This window comes from Oculina patagonica, chromosome 6, assembly GCF_052425735.1.
Source record: "Oculina patagonica isolate OP01 chromosome 6, crgOcupat, whole genome shotgun sequence".
In the NCBI taxonomy this organism is placed as follows: domain Eukaryota; kingdom Metazoa; phylum Cnidaria; class Anthozoa; order Scleractinia; family Oculinidae; genus Oculina; species Oculina patagonica.
Genome location: NC_135763.1, coordinates 11,896,277 through 11,914,383, shown reverse-complemented (window position 1 = coordinate 11,914,383; position 18,107 = coordinate 11,896,277). Strand labels below are relative to the sequence as shown.

The 18,107-nt window shown below is 37.9% G+C and overlaps 1 protein-coding gene across 1 annotated transcript in view; it reads left to right on the top strand.

The window, feature by feature from the left end:
• The window catches only part of LOC144658899 (olfactomedin-like protein 2B), a 127,932-nt gene extending 114,751 nt beyond the window's left edge, over positions 1-13,181 (top strand). The window contains exons 7-8 of the mRNA XM_078519400.1: positions 1,440-1,512; positions 12,418-13,181. Of these exons, the coding sequence (XP_078375526.1) occupies positions 1,440-1,512; positions 12,418-12,604 (260 nt within the window). The 3' untranslated portion in view covers positions 12,605-13,181. The remainder of the gene's footprint in view (positions 1-1,439; positions 1,513-12,417) is intronic.
• Positions 13,182-18,107: the final 4,926 nt, after the last annotated feature.

The window sequence follows — 18,107 nt, the reverse complement described above, 5'->3', positions numbered from 1 at the left end:
CTAAGAACGTTACTCCAATAACCCCAAAAATTGAAAAAAAAAAAAGAAAGAGAGAGAGAACAGAAAGGAAGGCAAGGACAGTTGAGGATAAAAAGATTGTCATTGCTTGAAATTTATTGGCCTTATTCGATTGTTTAACATATATAAATACGCGCGGATATTTTGCGAGTTGCGTAGAAAGAAAAATATAAGCAATGATGGATAAGCACAATATCCGCTCGCTTTATATGTTAAACCATCGATACATTTATTATTCCACTATTTTTCCATTAAGTTTGGGTCCATATTCTGTAAGTTAAGGTTGCCCGTCCGTATTTTAGCCCTGTTCTACAGTGTAATAACTGTAACATATTTTGCGCGTTCTTTTCTCCTAACGTGGTAAAATGGCGCAATAAAGGAGAATTATAATATATGTTAGGAACCTTTAGATCGGAGTACGAGTTTGAGATTGAGTACGAGTGCGACTTTTTACACCTTGTGCTTATGCTTTCGATTATCACTTTTCGCAGCAATCTCGTACCGGTAGTCTCCTTCTCAACTGGTCATGATCAGCAACAGAGAGGAATGAGCGCTCTGGGAACCGTAACTAAATTGAAATTCGATAGTTGTACTCGTACTCAATCTCGGTCTCGCACTCCCATCTAAAAGTCCCAGGCTATTGTCTACTTTAGACTGAGACAGGATTTGAACGATAGTAAAGTGTAGTGGGTAGCAATGGTGATATTGCCATGAACCTCGTTTTGGAATTTCAGCTTTCGGCTAGCTACCGTTATTTAATTTTAAAATCCTGAGCCTGTACAGCTTCGGTACTTAAGGGTTTCAGGTAGCTTCTAACTGGGGGAAGCATATATCCAGGGAACCTTAATTATAAAGGGCTTTAAAAAGAAACCTTTGGAAATGAGCTGACAAGAAACGACTTACAGGACCAAAAAAATAGCGACCAACGAGATCGTGTTAGAGTTATAAACACTCAAAACTAAGATTAAGGGTGCTTTTAACAGGTTATACTGTTGCTATGATAACATTTTATGTCAAGAGGATGACCGAATTTTTTTTAATCAACAATTCATGCCCCCCGTGGTCATTCGTTTCATACTATTATTGTAGTACCAGTTAATAAAAAGTGGTAGTTTTGAGTCATCAACTTACATGTAAGTTCTGAAAGGTGCTGGAAACCGTTACCAGCCTGTTTACACAACTTTAAAGTAAGCAATGAAAACAAGGCAAAAAGGCTACGTTTGCAATCGTGAACTCTTCGATAAATTTACACGGAAAATTATCGTCATTTTTTCTTGTGGCAATCACGACTTTTCTAAGTGTTAAAAATCCCTATGAAACACTGCAGTTTGTGTGGTAAAGAGCAATCTCAAAGCTGAAGGGCATGAAGAGTTAACTGAGTCCGACTTACAAGTTCAGTGTAAATATCATTTTTTACACAGAGCCTATGAGTTCGATGGGCAATGCTTTTGTGGCCTGTGGAGTGATCTACTGTATCGACAGCATTGGCAGCAGGTCCACTATCATCAACTTTGCTTACGACACCAAGACAGAAAAACAGTGGAACCCCAACATACAGTTCACAAACCAGTACACCTACAACTCCATGGTGGACTACAACCCCAGAGAGAAAATGCTGTACGCTTGGGACCGAAGGCGTCAAGTCACTTACCCCATAACTTTTGAGGAACAGCAGTAAATAGAAAAGCTGGAAGTAATCAAAATGGGAACATTGCTCACTGATTTGCTATTTTGTTGAAGATGCATAAAGGAGAGGATTGGTCAGTTATAATTTGCACTTTTTTCAGTCCGTTTATTCAGTCATAGAAATTTTTGTACAGCATCAACAACCACTATAAATTATGTTGACTCAAGTAGGCTTTCGAAAATTGTACTATCAAAGAGCAGATACAGAAATCTGTACTCTCTCGGGACTTGCATCCCTCCTCTGCAGTCACGTAACGTTTTCGTAATAGTCTACCCTTTCAAGTTGGGCTACCAGGGTTAGAAAAATTATTTCTAGTTGAAAACAATTACTAATCGTCTTGGAGTTCCTCTCTGAGGTTTTTAGTGGACAATTTAAAAACCTAAGTGCAAAATCCACTTCAAATATTGTCTGAAAAATGTAAACTGTTGGCCGTAAGGACACGAAGGAAAACTCAGTTGATAAAAAAGTTTACATACTTTGTTAAGTGCCAAAGTAAAGGATTGCTTTAAAATGCTTTTAGTGCTGAATTCGGGAATAAAAATATGGGAAAAAAGTTAACAGTTGTGGTCACTTACTCGAGAATGTAAGCAATTTATGGATAAGCTTAAATTTTAATGTTAAGTAAGGAACTGTTTTTCTTTTGTTTTGTTTTTTTGAAGACGCCGTGAGAACGAACGAGAAGTTTCTCCAAATGAGTTCTCATCTTTAAAATAATTCAGCTAAAACTTCGGACACGACAGCCGTGAACAACAGCGTTTATTTTTACTGTAAGATTACAAGAAGAAATTCGCGTTATTGAATAAATCTTGTATGACTCATTCTCAACAATATTATGAAAAAAAATATAGTGCATTCAAAACGAAACAGAAGCGAGAATTTATGGTTCGGTTTCTCTCGGCTACGTTTAAGGGAGCAAGGGTAACATAGATCATATTGTAAATTCATTACGTATTATTTTAGGAAATCCAGAAGAAAATAATCATTATTAGCATTTTATAAACCTACAAACCAGAAAGTTTGTTTCACATAAAATACAAATATCAAACCGTAAATGTGGTAAAAAGGTATGCGCAGCAGAACGGTCCAAAACAGAGTTTATTTCAATTCGCTTTTTATTACTATAGGAAATTAACGCTTCATTAAAAATTAACGCAAATTTCAAATATTCGCGTTAATTTAAGTCGCTGTTAATCAAGTGTAGCGTTAATTTTCACCTATATCATTCATTCATTCATTCAATTCGCTCAAATTACTGAAACACAAGCGTTAATTTCCTATAAAGGGTATTTTGGTCCCAATTTCGCGACACGAGTCCAGACGCTCTTGACGTTTAGGGAAAGGCATTATGTTATCAGGGTGGAAGTCTGCCGGTATCACTGAATTGAAACTGTGAAGAACGCATGATCAAGTGGGGTCAGATTCCTTCGCTTAACCCCTACGTTTGAGGAAAGTACCACGAACATTGTTTCCGTTTAAGATTACACGCATAGTGTTGAAGTTAAGTTGCTCCTGTTGTCTCGACAGTCTTTTTTCTTTGTGTACGTCGCGTTATTTTCCTTCATTTTGAAATGTTACCCCCTCTTTCGTGTTAATTTCCTTTATATCCTTTATTCTTCCTTCAATTCGCGTAAATTTAGGTCGCGTTAACTTCAAATTCCTTAGCTAACACATTCAAGCGTTTAATTCCTATAATAAGGTGTTTTGGCCCCAACTTTGCGATACGGTCCAGACGTTCTTGACTCCTAGGAAAAAGCATTACAGTTTATCAGGGTGGAAGTCTGCCAATATAACTGAAACTGTGAAGAACATGTGAAGAACGCTCGAAGGGGTCAGATTCCTTCGCTTAACCCATACATTTGGGGAAAGTACCACGAACATTGTTTCCGTTTAAGATTACACGCCTAGGGTTGAAGACAACTTGTTCCTGTTGTTTCAACATTTTTATCTTTCTGTACGTCGCGTTAATTTTCTTAATGCCTTGGGAAGTAAATTTTCCTTCAATTCGGTTAACCTTATTTGGTTTTGTTAAATGAAAAATAACTCTACTGTTTTGGGTGATGCACGGGGTAATGTCAACAGGAAAAATAGCTTTAACAATCCGGCGTTCGTGTTCATTGAATCCAGAGAATCCCCGCCAAATAAAACAATATCGATTTACTTTTTAAACAACGAGTGCTGAGTGTTTTCGGTAAAGGAGCAATGTTCGTATTGAGCTGCGGCAGTAAATGTTGGTATCGTAACGATTGTTGTGTCTGCCAAGCAACTAGATCAGTCAAAAAAGCTTTCTTCGGATAAGGTTTACGTAGCACATGAAACCCTTTTCGGTTTTTAATTACATAAGTAAAGGAGTATTGTTAAGAAAAATTTTCGATTCTCAAAGTGTATGTTTCTATCATATGTCATACGGTTTTCATATGTTTTTCATATGTTTACATGTTTGTCATATACCGGGGTCACATGTCTTTCACTAGTGTGCTAGGAATTTGCTTCACTTCATGGCCCTGAAAGGTCAGGCGGTATATGCTAAAGAGAAACATATGAACTACAAAGCTCAGTTTGTTATCGAAGTTTTGGGGAGGAAGGCCGACTGTAAACTTAAAGCAAGCGTAGAGAGGATTCAAGGTAAGATTAAAAAATTCAATATTCTATCCCGAACGTCGTCTATCTGGCGCCAGAAAAGCGCAGTTAAAATTACGCTTTTTTGATTAAACCTGAGAGTGATTTCCTCATCGATCACTAGTTGCTATCTCATGTTATTTTGCAAGTTTGATTCATCAGTTAGGAAAAGAATTCGATTGTTTTCCTTATTTTTAAACTGATTACAGATTCGTAAGAGTAATCTCATGTTATCTGTCTTTCAAGTTAGATTCATCAGATAGAAAAAGAATTCTGATTCGCTTTGATTTTAAACTGATTTGCAGATTCGTAAGAGTCATTTCATCAAGTTATCAAGATGGTATCCCGATACCTGCCACTGTTCTGCTGTTTCCTTGCTCTTTTGTCGGTAAGTTTTACTGTTGTACTTTATTAATATAGTTTTTATTCGCTATGAAAATGTTTCTTAGGAGATTACGATAATATTTGGGTCATCGTTCCTAGAAGTATAATTTGTCACAATGTATTACCAGACCTCTGATGCAGTCTTCCATAAAACAGCGATAATTTGACAGATTGCACAGCAAAAATGTATTTTTTTTTTCTCTTTAGTAGTGAACAATAACCAACTTGTCTAAAAGCGGAATTTCAGAGTCGATTTTTTTCCGCCGCATAGGCGGCGAAGCAGGGGAACAGCCGAGGGTGGCTGTATCCAACCCAAACGAAAATTTGGTTGGGGGGGGGGGGGGGGGGCGGTTCCGAAAATATCGCGAGCGCGACGTTAAATTGGTTTCTGAAGATATTTCGTCTCGTGTGTGAGTTTAAACATCTTCGAAACTTCCTTAGAAATCTTTGGGAAACTTCGTTCTTCTTCGCAAAAGTTCGAAAAATGATCGTAAACGTTCGTATGGCCTTCGAACAACAGTCGGAGAATCTTCGGAAATCTTCGGTCTAGAAACTTCTCAGAAAACAAAAAGTTTCTAGAACGGAAATAAGTTGCTCCAAATATGAAAAACTGCCGGGTAGTTTTGGGACAGTACAGCCCCTCCCCGGCCCACGTTCCAAAACGCTCCGCCGCCTCTGCGCCGTTAGCAACTTTCCAAGTATTTTTAGTACAATAGAACCCCGGTAACTCGAACTCGGATAACTAGAAATCCCCCGCTAACTCGATCTAATCTCATTCCTTTTGGATTTGACGGTTGCCCATTGAAATTTCCTTTTAGCTTGCCTTGTCGTGAAACACCACAGCGATTTCTAAATTAGTGCAACGAACAGTTTACGTTATTTGACATAGATATCCGACGGTCTTTTTCCGATCTCATGAGTCATATCGGATGCGTTGCCTTTAGTTTTCACAAAGAAAAATCACTGCTTTAGTGCATACTAAAAAATGGGATGCTGTGGAAGTAGGCATGAGTTTTTAAACGCTGTTTTAGCTAAAACGTTCTTCAGTGGCTGAGTGCAGCATAATGTTCACATCTTAGGGCGTTCCAATTCTTTCTTGAAAATTTCAATAAATTTTTCTTGACCGGAAAGTCTCAATTTCTTATAATGAGAATGCATGATCGTGTTACAGTTTCTGACGAGATAAGTTTAATTTGCACTGCTAAAAATCAGTAAATTATCATTAACATGGGAAATTTTGCTTTTCTCGTGTTCTCCCATCATCCCGCGTGGGTTTTTTGCGCCGGTAACCCCCGGAGGGGGTACTCCCGCTATTTGCCTATACGGGTATGTACCGCCCAACGGGGTCGTGATTTTGGGCTCCCGATCTAGATCGGGGTAACCATTTAAGAGACGATTCCTAAAGCGGGGTATGATATTTCGAACACACGGAAGTTTCAAATTTATTCTCAGCAGCCAAAACGGGGTGTGAAAATTTGACCTGTTTCTAGAACGGGGTGTCATTTTCAATGCAATTTTTTCTAAAACGTGGTGCTAATTTGGAGACACGGGCGGGACATACCCACCCAAAAATACCTGAGTACCGCCCCGGGGGTCTGTTGCTTAATAAAAAGCGCGCGTACATAAACAAAACGGCGGCATTTTTCTTCATTTTGTCCTGGCGCATTCTTAGAATCATTAAGTTTTGAGTAAAGAACACTTCCCTTTCTCTAGTCACATAACAGATCTTTAAGTTTGGTGCTACGTATATACTGAAGTAACTGTATAGAATTGGCGTAATCAATGTTTCCAGATCAACTCAAGATACCGTGATAAAAGTGGTGCATTAACGTGCATTTGTCTTTCTTAATATTTAGTTGCATTCTCATTTCATGCAACTTCTGATGAACTTCAGCTAACCGATACAACTATTTCAGGGCCAAGTGCTCTGTACCTCCTTGGGAGGTGTTGCACGAACTAAGCGCCACTCTTCGTCCTATCAAATGAAGGACCTTGCTCTTGAGCTGGCCAAAACACATGTAAATGTAAGTTTACTTTATGGATTGATGAAATAGTTGAATTAATTTAGTTTAATTTTGCATGTGAATGTGTACATAAAATGTTTTTAACGTTAAGTAATTAAGTATCTCCCAAGCTGTGTGGCGAGGAAGTACATATGGTAGTGTCATTTCAATTAACCATTTTTTACAAACCTGCGATTTCAAAAAGGCTGTCATTATAAGTCCCCTTTTTTGGCTGAAAGCTTTTTCACATATCTACATATATATTAACAATTATCCTGCGAAATCGCGCGGAATATCGCCTGATACTTAGCCGACGAGGCCGTAGGCCGAGTTGGCTAAAATCAGACGATATTCCGCAAGATTGAGCAGGATAATTGTTTTATTATTCGACAAATTGTCAACGAAACACATTTTGCAGAAAGAAAAACGGTAATTATGCAGCGCTTTACAAGATTTCGGACGAATCTTCGCAACCTACGTATACCGCAGGATATTTGTTATGTACGGATGACAGATATCGTTAACATTTTGACCATATATGGGCAGCGCGCGCATGTGTTGAATAATAATACCATTTAGTATAAACTCAGCTGTGTTCTATTGGAAATCCGCGAATCTGATTGGTTCTCCAATTGATTTCTATTCGCCGATAGAACACAATCGCGCGCGCGTTGCTCTTTACAGGGTCAATTTTTCTTTATTTTTGGCTTAAAAGTACATAAAATTGTAGGGTTTGGACTACAATTCTTTACAGTTTCTACTAAAACAATTAGACTACTCGCCCTCGTTTTCCATGAGCGATAGTCAACTCGGCTGCGCCTCGTTGACTATTTGCTCATAGAAAACTCGGGCTCGTAGTCTAATTGTTAAATATTAACGTAGCTCTCTTGAATTAATTAATTGAATGACTGAAGCAACAATGTCATGTTGCCTGATTGTCTGTGTAACTCACTTAAAGTCCCAACTATCACGACTCGAGCGTTGTTATAAACTAAATCTACTTTACCTTAATCTTCACCTGTATTGGTATCTTCATATTTATCTAATTTGTTATTTTTGTAGCTGCTTAAAATGATTGTAGGCGAACACGCTGACCTGAACAAGGCGAAGGCGAGTGTACAAAGAGGTTTGTTAATTAAAGTTAATGTTCTTGTTTAGTTCACTTGTTGTTTCTAAATTTTTTTTTGCTCTTCTCGTACCCATTTAGCTTACGTTAAACTGATAAGTTCTTACATTTACCGTTTCATTTTCTTTGTAAAACTTCATGACACTCTAATAATACCTTGGTCCATCATCTTTTTTTCGACGCTTTTGTCTGTTTACAAGCTAAAAACGTAGAATAGGGGTTATGTGGACAAAATTTGGAACCACATATTTGTAAACTTTCAGGGGACTTTTTTAATTTATCAAGGGACTGTTTTAATTTCTTAAGGGATTACTTTCCGCTGTGGGTGATCACTTGCGATCTCGTGAAAAAAACGTGACTTGTCACATTTACAAACGTTATATAACAATTTGAAAAGTGACATGTCAGCTTTCTTATCTCAATGCACGTGTGTCTGAAAGGCGACCTATAAAAAGCGTCGCACAAACAATGGATTGCGTAACTAAAACACGAATAAATAATCACTAGCACTTACATCGTTTAAAAATTACAAACGTCAAAAATAAACTATACCAAAAAACTCGCTCTTTTCAAAGATATTATTGAAGTTAAAACAAATGCAAGAGATGGGGGCTTCTTTTAGCTTAGGAGCGGTTAAAAATTAGGCCAAATTTGGTCGCTACATGCAAGCGCAACTCTATTTCGTCATCAGCCTAGGTCGTTAGTGTAATGTTAAGGAATATGTGTATAAATACCCGGCGCGGACGAGCCATTTTTGACAAAATTATATGGCTGCATTTCCTCCGCGAAGATAGGAAATTGTTAAACTAAACTACAAAGAAACTGTAATGATAAGTTCGAAGGACAATGCACAGGATAAACCTTCGACTCATACTTCATGCAAAAACGTCGACATCTCGAAGAGACTTTGATTTACATTACAAATGAATAAAAACAACCCCCCGCAAAGGTCTATGGAAAGTGAAATTAACTTACAGTCTTCTTATGCGAAAACCGTAACTGATAAATGGATGAAATTGTTTGTAGGGAGTGGGTTGGGTAAAAAAAAGTGGAAGACAATAAGAGGAATCGAAGCACCCCCTCCTATTTGTGGCTCTTTTCGTGCAAGGATCCTTTACTCAGGCTCGTCAAAATGACACACACTGTCAGCGTCTCACGAGTAGATTTTATAGACGTTTGCCCAGTAAACAATATACACTTAATGTCGGGTCCCGAGGGAAAACAAAACTGTTTCCCAAGGGAACAGACATTAAGGGACGGACCATTATTTTTTGGAGGGGGGGGGGATGAAAAATATTGAAAAAAATTGTTTGCAGAGCCTGGAAAGACGAAATAAATTGTTTGCAAACACGATATGTATAACAAAAAATAGTAAGGATTTCGAAAAAAAGTGTTTGCAGAGGTGCATAAACTAAAAACAAAGTTTGCAGAGGAAAATTTTTCATCCCCCCCCCCCCTCCCTCCAAGAAAATAATGGTCCGTCCCTAAGTGCTTTGTTATACATCCCAAGGATGAACAAATTAAACAAACGAACGAACAAATAAGCGTTAACAACAGCACGCTTGAGCACGACTTTATTTCTTCTATAAAACACTGTGCAAATGTACGACAAATACATCGCAAAATACGTACAAAAGAAAGCAAAGAACCGACTTACTATCCAGGCATTTTCGAAATCATTCCTTTTGACTTCGTGTTTCGAATGAAAAGTAGAAAGCGCCGGTTTTAGCCTCAAACTGTTCCACTGAACTAGCGACAAATTTCCTGGAATCGACGAGAAGTGAGCTTCAAAAAAAAACACGCCACCGGCCTGATCACGTGCTTTTTCTGGTTGTTGATTATGTTCAGGTAAATGTATCCCGATCGGGATACATTTGATGGAAATGTTTCCCAATTGGGAAACATTTAAATTTATGCAAGGTTACTTACGTGATCAAGAATCATCATTATCTCTGACTAACTTTTTAAAGTGAATTATTGATGAAGTAATATTTCATTTGAATTTAAAAAAAATTTACACTATTTGGTTGGTCTAGCTCCTTTCTTGCAATTAGATTCCTGATGATGTCGTAGCGTAGAAATCACATAATGTTTGTTTGTTAATTTCTTGCAGACCGCTGTACTATTGTCAAGTCTATTGGTAAACCTGTCACTCATAACGCTCGACAGCACATATACGGGGCCTGGATGAAAGACCCGCTAGGAATCATGGGCACTGAGACCATATTCGTTTTGGAATATTATGAGGGTAAAAACGTGGTTGAAGAATTTGAAAACATGGACATGTTCAAAGCAGGCGTGACTCGTAAGACGTACATACTGCCTTACAACTGGGACGGAACTGGAGCAGTGGTGTATGGACCATACCTCTACTACAACAGGTAACATTTTAGCTTTCCTGTATTGCCATTGTTTTATGAAGATAGGATCATATTACTTATTCAAAATAACGGTATTACTTGTCACTCTACTTTTAGTCGTTCAGCCCTGAATTCCCAAGCCAATTAAACTTGCTTGCAAAATGAATTTTAAAAGACTAAAATCTGATTTTTTCATCCTGGAAGAAACCTTTACTTCGAGAGTATTTTTTTTTTCTTTTCTATCCTTTTCTTCCTATTTTTCTTTCTTTTTTCTTCTTTTCTTTCTTACTTGTTTTTATTTGTCGGAATATAGAGAGAATTATGGCTACATCGTCAAGTACAATCTGCAAACAGAGCGCGTTGAGACCACAATTACTGTGAGTGGTTTATACACGGGAAGGAAATACACCTACCAATGGGGTGGCTACAGTGGAATGGACCTGGCAGTTGACGAGCAGGGATTGTGGGTATTGTTTGCAAGTGAAGGCAACTACGGGAGACTGGTCGCATCCAAAATTGATGTTTACAAAAACGTTGTAACCCGCACTTGGAACTTGAATACAGGTTAGCACAAAATGTTTACTACCAAAAATACTCTCATAAAAAACCTATCCAGGCGCATAGATTACGCTCCCGGGATTACGCTGTTACAGTAAGAGAAATAATTTGATATTGTTTTGTTGTCCTAAAATGTGGTTAATTTTTTAAAACTTGGCTCGCGCGCATCATGGAAATTTCGGCATTTTATAACTACACTAAGAACGTTACTCCAATAACCCCAAAAATTAAAAAAAAAAAGAAAAAAAAAAGAGAGAGAGAACAGAAAGGAAGGCAAGGACAGTTGAGGATAAAAAGATTGTCATTGCTTGAAATTTATTGGCCTTATTCGATTGTTCAACATATATAAATACGCGCGGATATTTTGCGAGTTGCGTAGAAAGAAAAATATAAGCAATGATGGATAAGCACAATATCCGCTCGCTTTATATGTTAAACCATCGATACATTTATTATTCCACTATTTTTCCATTAAGTTTGGGTCCATATTCTGTAAGTTAAGGTTGCCCGTCCGTATTTTAGCCCTGTTCTACAGTGTAATAACTGTAACATATTTTGCGCGTTCTTTTCTCCTAACGTGGTAAAATGGCGCAATATAGTAGAATTATAATTTATGTTAGGGACCTTTAAATCGGAGTACGAGTTTAAGATTGAGTACGAGGGCGACTTTTTAAACCTAGTGCTTATGCTTTCGATTATCACTTTTAGCACCAATCTTATACCGATAGTCTCCTTTTCAACTGGTCAGCAACAGAGAGGAGTGAGGGCTCTGGGAACGTAACTGGATTGAAATTCGAAAGTTGTACTCGTACTCAATCTCGGTCTCGCAATCCCATCTAAAAGTCCCAGGCTATTGTCTACTTTAGACTGAGACAGGATTTGAACGATAGTAAAGCGTAGTGGGTAGCAATGGTGAAATTGCCATGAACCTCGTTTTGGAATTTCAGCTTTCGGCTAGCTACCATTATTTAATTTTAAAATCCTGAGCCTGTACAACTTCGGTACTTAAGGTTTTTAGGTAGCTTCTAACTGGGGGAAGCATATATCCAGGGAAACTTATAAAGGGCTAAAAAAGGAACGTTTCGAAATGAGCTGACAAGAAACGACTTACAGGACCAAAAAAATAGCGACCAACGAGATCGTGTTAGAGTTATTTTTAATAGGTTTAATAGGTTATACTGTTGCTATGATAACATTTTATGTCAAGAGGATGACCGAATTTTTTTTTTTCAACAATTCATACGTTTCATACTATTATTGTAGTACCAGTTAATAAAAAGTGGAAGTTGTGAGTCATCAACTTACATGTAAGTTCTGAAAGGTGCTGGAAACCGTTACCAGCCTGTTTACACAACTTTAAAGTAAGCAATAAAAACAAGGCAAAAAGGCTGCGTTTGCAATCGTGAACTCTTCGATAAATTTACACGGAAAATTATCGTAATTTTTTCTTGTGGCAATCACGACTTTTCTAAGTGTTAAAAATCCCCATGAAACACTGCAGTTTGTGTGGTAAAGAGCAATCACAAAGCTGAAGGGCATAAAGAGTAAACTGAGTCCGACTTACAAGTTAAGTGTACATATCATTTTTTGCACAGAGACTATGAGTGCGATGGGCAATGCTTTTGTGGCCTGTGGAGTGATCTACTGTATTAACAACCCTTACAGCAGGCTCACTACCATCAACTTTGCTTACGACACCAAGACAGGAAAACAGTGGAACCCCAACATACAGTTCACAAACCAGTACACCTACAACTCCATGGTGGACTACAACCCCAGAGAAAAAGTGCTCTATGCTTGGGACCGAATGCGTCAAGTCACTTACCCCATAACTTTTGAGGAACAGCAGTAAATAGAAAAGCTGGAAGTAATCAAAATGGGAACATTGCTCATTGATTTGCTATTTTGTTGAAGATGCAAAAGGAAGAGGATTGGTCAGTTACAATTTGCACTTTTTTCAGTCCGTTAATTCAGTCATAGACATTTGTACAGCATCAACAACCACTATAAATTATGTTGACTCAAGTAGGCTTTCGAAAATTGTACTATCAAACTACAGGGGCTGAGCAGATGCAGAAATCTGTATTCTCTAGGGACTTGCATCCCTTCTCTGCAGTCACGTAACGTTTTCGTAATAGTCTACCCTTTCAAGTTGGGCTACCAGGGTTAGAAAAATTATTTCTAGTTGAAAACAATTACTAATCGTCTTGGAGTTCCTCTTTGGGGTTTTCAGTGGACAATTTAAAAACCTAAGTGCAAAATCCATTACAAATATTGTCTGAAAAATGTAAATTGTTGGCCGTAAAGAACACGAAGGAAAACTCAGTTGATAAAAAAGTTTACATACCTTGTTAAGTGCCAAAGTAAAGGATTGCTTTAAAATGCTTTTAGTGCTGAATTCGGGAATAAAAATATGGGACAAAAGTTAACAGTTGTGGTCACTTACTCGAGAATGCGAGCAATTTATGGATATTGTATTTACTCGAATAAGCGCCGGGGCGCTTATTAAATTTTTCGCGTCTCAAGTGCGGCGCTTATTCGAGGGCGGCGCTTATTCGAGGGCGGCGCTTATTCGAGGGCGGCGCTTATTTGAGGGCGGCGCTAATTTAAAATTTGGACGCCATAAATAATTTAATATTTTACAGTAATTGAAATAGCGTCTTTTGATTGTCAGTCTCCGTCTCTTGCTGAAGAAAGAAGTCACAACATTTACAGAGCTGCGTATTGCAAGAATGTTGGATAGAAGAACTAATGAGCGAGTGGTAAAACAATAACATTGAACTGCAAAACATCGCTTTTAATGAAAAAGAAATTTACAAGTTTGTTTTAGAGTTGCTTTGTAGTGCTGCTACTAGTTAAATGAAATTCCTCAAATAAGCGCCGCATCGGGACTGCGGCGCTTATTATCTTTTTTGTCCAAAATGCGGCGCTTATTCGAGGGCGGCGCTTATTCGGGGGCGGTGCTTATTCGAGTAAATACGGTAAGCTTAAATTTTAATGTTAAGTAAGGAACTGTTTTTATTTTGTTTTGTTTTTTTGAAGACGCCGTGAGAACAAACGAGAAGTTTCTCCAAATGGGTTCTCATCTTTAAAACAATTCAGCTTAAACTTCGGACACGACAGCCACAACAGCGTTTATTTGTACTGTAAGATTACAAGAAGAAATTCGCGTTATTGAATAAATCTTGTATGACTCATTCTCAACAACATTATGAAGGAAAATATAGTGCATTCAAAACGAAACAGAAGCGAGGATTTATGGTTCGGTTTCTCTCGGCTACGTTAAAGGGAGCAAGGGTAACATAGATCATATTATAAATTTATTACGTATTATTTTAGGAAATCCAGAAGAAAATAATCATTATTAGCATTTTATAAACCTACAAACCAGAAAGTTTGTTTCACACAAAATACAAATATCAAACCGTAAATGTGGTAAAAAGGTATGCGCAGCAGAACGGTCCAAAAACAGAATTTATTTCAGTTCGCTTTACATTACTATAGAAAATTAACGCTTCATTAAAAATTAACGCAAATTTCAAATATTCGCGTTAATTTAAGTCGCCGTTAATCAAGTGTAGCGTTAATTTTCATGACCTTAATTTCCATTATTTTGCCCCCAATTTCGCGATACGGTCCAGACGTTTTTGACTCCTTCGACAAATCATTATTTTATCAGGGTGGAAATCTACCGGTATCACTGGGACTGTGAAGAACGCTCGAAGCGGTAAGATTCCGTCGCTTAACCCCTACGTTTGGGAAAAGTACCACGAACTTTGTTTCCGTTTAAGTTTATACGCCTAATGTTGAGGAAAACTTGTATCTGCAGTCTCGACATTTTTTTCCTTGTGTACGTCGCGTTAATTTCCTTTATTGGGAAGTCATACACATGGACGGATAGCGGCTGCCATAGGCGCCTTATATGCTGATGTCCGATGTCATCCCAAAATTCTAATTGTGAAGCGCATTGAGCTTTGTAAATGCGCTATATAAGCACCTATAACATTCATTCAATTCGCTCAAATTACTGAAACACAACCGTTATTTCCTATATAAAGGGTATTTTGGTCCCAATTTCGCGATACGAGTCCAGACGCTCTTGACTTTTAGGGAAAAGCATTATGTTATCAGGGTGGAAGTCTGCCGGTATCACTGAATTGAAACTGTGAAGAACGCTTGAAGCGGGGTCAGATTCCTTCGCTTAACGCCTACATTTGAGGAAAGTACCACGAACACTGTTTCCGTTAAAGTTTATACGCCTAGTGTTGAAGTAAACTTGCTCCTGTTGTCTCGACAGTCTTTTTTCTTTGTGTACGTCGCGTTAATTTCCTTCATTTTGAAATGTTACCCCCTCTTTCTCGGTAAATTTTCTTTATTGGGAAGTAATTCTTTCTTCAATTCGCGTTAATTTAGGTCGCGTTAACTTAAAATTCCTTAACTAACACAAGGTTTAATTCCTATAATAAGGTGTTTTGGTCCCAACTTTGCGATACGGTCCAGACGTTCTTGACTCCTAGGAAAAAGCATTATAGTGTATCAGGGTGGAAGTCTGCCAATATAACTGAAACTGTGAAGAACGCTCGAAGGGGTCAGATTCCTTCGCTTAACCCCTACGTTTGGGGAAAGTACCACGAACATTGTTTCCGTTTAAGATTATACGCCTAGGGTTGAAGTAAACTTGTTCCTGTTGTTTCAACATTTTTTTTCTTTGTGTACGTCGCGTTAATTTCCTTAATGCCTTGGGAAGTAATTTTTCCTTCAATTTGGTTAACCTAATTTGGTTTTGTTAAATGAAAAATAACTCTACTGTTTTGGGTTATGCACGGGGTAATGTCAACAGGAAAAATAGCTTTAACAATGCGGTTTCGTGTTCATTGAATCCAGAGAATCCCCGCCTAATAAAACAATATCGATTTACTTTTTAAACAGAGAGTGCTGAGTGTTTTCGGTAAAGGAGCAATGTTCGTATTGAGCTGCGCAGTAAATGTTGGTATCGTAACGATTGTTGTGTCTGCCAAGCAACTAGATCAGTCCAAAAAGCTTTCTTCGGATAAGGTTTACCTAACACATGAAACCCTTTTCGGTTTTTAATGACACAAGTAAAGGAGTATATATACATTTCGCTGATAAAAGGTTAAAAATAAAACTTAAGGTAAAAGCTGTTAAAATTGATGCTAAACGTTTTCGATCTGTTCGATCATTTTCACTCTGATGATGATAAAGGGGTATTAAGTAAAGGGGTATTTTTAAGAAAAATTTTCGATTCTCAAAGTGTATGTTTCTATCATATGTCATACGGTTTTCATATGTTTTTCATATGTTTACATGTTTGTCATATACCGGGGTCACATGTCTTTCACTAGTGTGCTAGGAATTTGCTTCACTTCATGCTGAAAGGTCAGGCGGTATATGCTAAAGAGAAACGTATGAACTACAAAGCTCATCAGTTTGTTATCGAAGTTTTGGGAAGGAAAACCGACTGTAAACTTAAAGCAAGCGTAGAGAGGATTTTCAAGGTAAGATTGAAAAAACAATCACAAAATTCAATATTCTATCCCGTATGTCTATCTGGCGCCAGAAAAGCGTAGTTAAAATTACGCTTTTTTGATTAAACCTGAGAGTGATTTCCTCATCGATCACTAGTTGCTATCTCATGTTATTTTGTTTCAGCAAGTTTGATTCATCAGTTAGGAAAAGAATTCGATTATTTTCCTTATTTTTAAACTGGTTACAGATTCGCAAGAGTAATCTCATGTTATCTGTCTTTCAAGTTAGATTCATCAGATAGAAAAAGAATTCTGATTCGCTTTGATTTTAAACTGATTTGCAGATTGGTATAAAGAGTCATTTCACCAAGTTGTCAAGATGGTATCCCGATACCTGCCACTGTTCTGCTGTTTCCTTGCTTTTTTGTCGGTAAGTTTTCCTGTTTTACTTTGTTAGTATAGTTTTTATTCGCTATGAAAATGTTTCTTAGGAGTTCACGATAACATTTGGGTCACTTTCTAGAAGTGTACTTTGTCACAATGTATTACCAGACCTCTGATGCAGCCTTCCATTAAATAGCGATAATTTGACAGATTGCACAGCAAAAATAATGAGAATGCATGATCGTGTTACAGTTTCTGTCAAGATAAGTTTAATTTGCACTGTACTGTATACTGAAGTGCTGAAAATCAGTAAATTATCATTAACATGGGAAATTTTGCTTTTCTCGTGTTCTCCCAACATCCCGCGTGGGTTTTGTTGCGCCGGTTGACCCCCCCCCCCCCGGGGAGGTACTCCCCCGATTTGCTTCCCCCGGGTATGTGCCGCCCAACGGAGTCGTGATTTTGGGCGCCCGATCTAGAACAGGATATCCATTTAAGAGACGATTCCTAGAGCGGGGTATGATATTTCGAACGCACGAAAGTTTCAAATTCTCAGCAGGCAAAACGGCGTTTGAAAATTTGACCTGTTTCTAGAACGGGGTGTCATTTTCAATGCATTTTTTTTTTTCTAAAACGTGGTGCTACTTTGGAGACACGGGCGGGACATACCACTCAAAACATACCTGAGTACCACCCCGGGGGTCTATTGCTTAATAAAAAGCGCGCGTACATAAACAAAACGACGGATGTTTTCGCCGTTTTGTCCTGGCGCATTCTTAGAATCATTAAGTTTCGAGTAAAGAACACTTCCCTTCCTCTAGTCACAAAACCGATCTTAAAGTTTGGTTCTACTGAAGTAACTGTATAGGATTGGCGTAATCAATGCCAATGTTTCCAGATCAACTCAAGATACCGTGATAAAAGTGGTGCATTAACGTGCATTTGTCTTTCTTAATATTTAGTTGCATTCTCATTTCATGCAACTTCTGATGAACTGCAGCTAACCGATACAACTATTTCAGGGCGAAGTGCTCTGTACCTCCTTGGGAGGTGTTGCACGAACTAAGCGCCACTCTTCGTCCTATCAAATGAAGGACCTTGCTCTTGAGCTGGCCAAAACACATGTAACTGTAAGTTTACCTTATGGATTGATGAAATAGTTGTATTACTTTAGTTTAATTTTGCATGTGAATGTGTACACAAAAATGTTTTTTAACGTTAAGTAATTAAGTATCTCCCAAGCTGTGTGGCGAAGAAGTACATATGGTACTGTCATTTCAATTAACCATTTTTTACAAACCTGCTAGTTCAAAAAGGCTGTCATTATAAGTCACCTTTTTTGGCTGAAAGCTTTTTCACATTTCTACATATTACCATATAATAACGTAGCTCTCTTGAATGAATTAATAAATTGAATGACTGAAGCAACAATGTCATGTTGCCTGATTGTCTGTGTAACTCACTCAAAGACCCAACGATCACGAC